General features: G+C 36.8%; 1 protein-coding gene across 1 annotated transcript; it reads right to left on the reverse strand.

Annotated features, from left to right (window-relative positions):
- Positions 1–374: 374 nt before the first annotated feature.
- LOC120194582 lies at positions 375–1799 on the reverse strand. Its single transcript, XM_039196845.1, has 2 exons — positions 1117–1799; positions 375–843 (listed from the first exon to the last, which is right to left on the reverse strand). The coding sequence occupies exons 1-2, from the start codon at positions 1721–1723 to the stop codon at positions 446–448; spliced, it is 1005 nt and encodes a 334-aa protein (XP_039052776.1). The 5' UTR covers positions 1724–1799; the 3' UTR covers positions 375–445.
- Between the last annotated feature and the right edge of the window lie 754 nt (positions 1800–2553).

Consider the following 2553-nt stretch of genomic DNA (forward strand, 5'->3'; position numbering starts at 1 on the left):
TTGAAAAGATATACAGTTAAATAAATACTTTCTTTTTTTAAAAAAATAAACTAAAAACATCGTGAGTGTTTTCTATGCTATTTTTGACATTTACTTCATTTCTTTTAACGGATTTCGGGCCACTGAAAAAAAAAATTAATAACTAACATAAATAATGCATTAAATGGTAGCTCTCCTTTATTATAGAAAGTGAAAGGAATCCCATACAATAATTACTGGATTTAGACTACGTCTTTATCACCAAGCTTCAATTTAAGAGTAGTAATCACATAAATTGAAGTGTGAGCATGAGGATTTAGTAAAGCCAGAGTCATTCATTGAAACTTGCCTTCGTTTACAAGACACTATTCATTCCTAGTAACCTACCTTTAAGATAAAGTCTCCAACCTTCTAAAACTCATTGGAGCAAACATATTTCCATAAACTAATCTAAGCATAGTTATGATTAATTCCCACCATTAACCATCTGCATATACTGATTAATCGACTCTTGTTTCTGTAACCTCATTTCGTTGTTAAACTTGTGAATAAAGGCTTCCACTCGACGATTCAACTCCTCTTGACTCAGCGATGGCTCTTTCCTCGCCTTTCCGGAAGCCGGGGAAGGGCTTGCTTGTACTGGTGGCAGCTGATAATTGGTCCTGTCCTTGAACGTTTCTGATTTTTTCATCAGAGGTGAGGCGGTCGATGCCTCCCCGTTGATATCACGGTCGTGATTCTCCCAAGTGTCCGACTTCTTCAAGTGTCCCGACAGCGGCATTGCTTTCTTTTCCATGATCATCTTCCACGTGTTCTCCAGCGTCTCATGCAGTTTTGGCTTTGCCACTCTCAACGCCCCCCCACCTGAATTAGGCATCCGCACAGGAGCATTAATCTCCTTAATTAAGTAGTTCAGATGTTTTACTTTTCTTTTATTGTATACTCACATTAAAAAAGGACTATTTTGGACTTTTTACAACGGTGCGTCAGGTAGACGCCTTTGCGGAACACGGAACACTGAAACGCCGTCGAAGTGGTTTTCTGAGCTTCTTTTTAAATTTTTTTTTTGAATTTCGGTAATTTAGATATAAACAAAATAACCGTTAAAGAGATTCGAGAGGGAAATGCTGAATATACCTTCAGGGTTGGTTTTAACAGGTTTCCGGTGACCGAACCTAGAAGAAAGCGCTGGTTTCTCCGGTGGAAACAGAGCATCCAATGGAATCTCCGAAGAATCCGTTCTAGTTGGAGGGATCCACTCCGACTTGGAGATAACCAACTCGCTATCTCCACTTTTGTCATCTTCAACCGCCACATTGCTCTCATCCCCAAGAATCGTCGTTTCCACCTCTTTTCCTTTATAATTTTGATCGTACAATAAATCACTGGGCTCTACTACATCGGATTCCCAGCCGCTCTTTGTATCGTACTCCTCCGCTTGCCATCGATCCACCGAGATCTTCGGTCGCAGCTGTATTTGCTCCGTCTGATCTTTCTCGGCGTTGATTTGGTTAAACCGTGACGATGCTGCAATTGTGATGATGATTCCATTGATGACGAAGTAAAGGAACGGAGGCTTGAGCCAAGAACGGATCGTACTCCACCATAACGGAGCTTGAGAAACAAAGAATTCCATAACCAATGGAACAGATACTTTAAGTCCCAAAGCTATGCCCAATATACCAGTAGAAATGAGGAGTACCTTCAGCAAAAACATCCAAGTACTCGCCGACGCCATTATCATAGGTTATAAAGAAAATTGGTTTGTTTGTTTAACTTGCACTTTCAAGGTTAGAGGGTCTCTTCTTCTTCTTTTCGGGTTAACGTGGGTTGGACAGAGTGATGAGCGAAGTGAATGGAAATATATAGAGAGGGATAGTGCGGATACTGTTTATAATTGATCTTGACCCTTGATTTAAGTGAAATTATAATTTGACGGTTCAGAATCGTTTTACCTTAATGTCTGTAGACGGTAGGGAGTAGAGACCTGAAGGTACTATTTGGTTTTGTATTTATTAATGAGTAAATTACACCAGTAGTCATTGAGATTTTAGGATATTATTGTTTCCATTTTGACCATCGAGTTTTCAAAACTTACATATTATTATTAAATTTTTAATTCACTCTTATTGTACATGAGTAGTCATTGAGTTTTTAAGATATTTTTATATTGATTACCAAACTTTTAAAACTTATATTATAGTCATTAGATTTTTAATTCAATTTTATTGTAGTTGCTATTGTTAGGTGTTGTTAAAAATATCGATGTGGCATGTTAAGTCCTTTTACTAAAAAATATTTTTTTTAAAAAAATTTGTAGCTCTTACATAGGCTTAAATTTATGATGAATGGGGTGGTTATCGATTAATCCTAACATTAAAACAGCTTTATTTAACCAAAAGATTAACAAATTTTGGTTTCGAGTTGATATGATGATTAACAACGATAGATTAAAAAAATAACTTTTAATTTTTTTAGATTATTACGTCATTTCATCGTTGTTTATGAGACCGCTTGATGATCTTTTTAGTAATAAAGGACCATCAAACTTCTCATCTTCTTTCTTTCGGTCCA

Source organism: Hibiscus syriacus, unplaced genomic scaffold (genome assembly GCF_006381635.1).
Source record: "Hibiscus syriacus cultivar Baekdansim isolate YM2019G1 unplaced genomic scaffold, ASM638163v2 tig00117000_pilon, whole genome shotgun sequence".
Lineage (NCBI taxonomy): Eukaryota > Viridiplantae > Streptophyta > Magnoliopsida > Malvales > Malvaceae > Hibiscus > Hibiscus syriacus.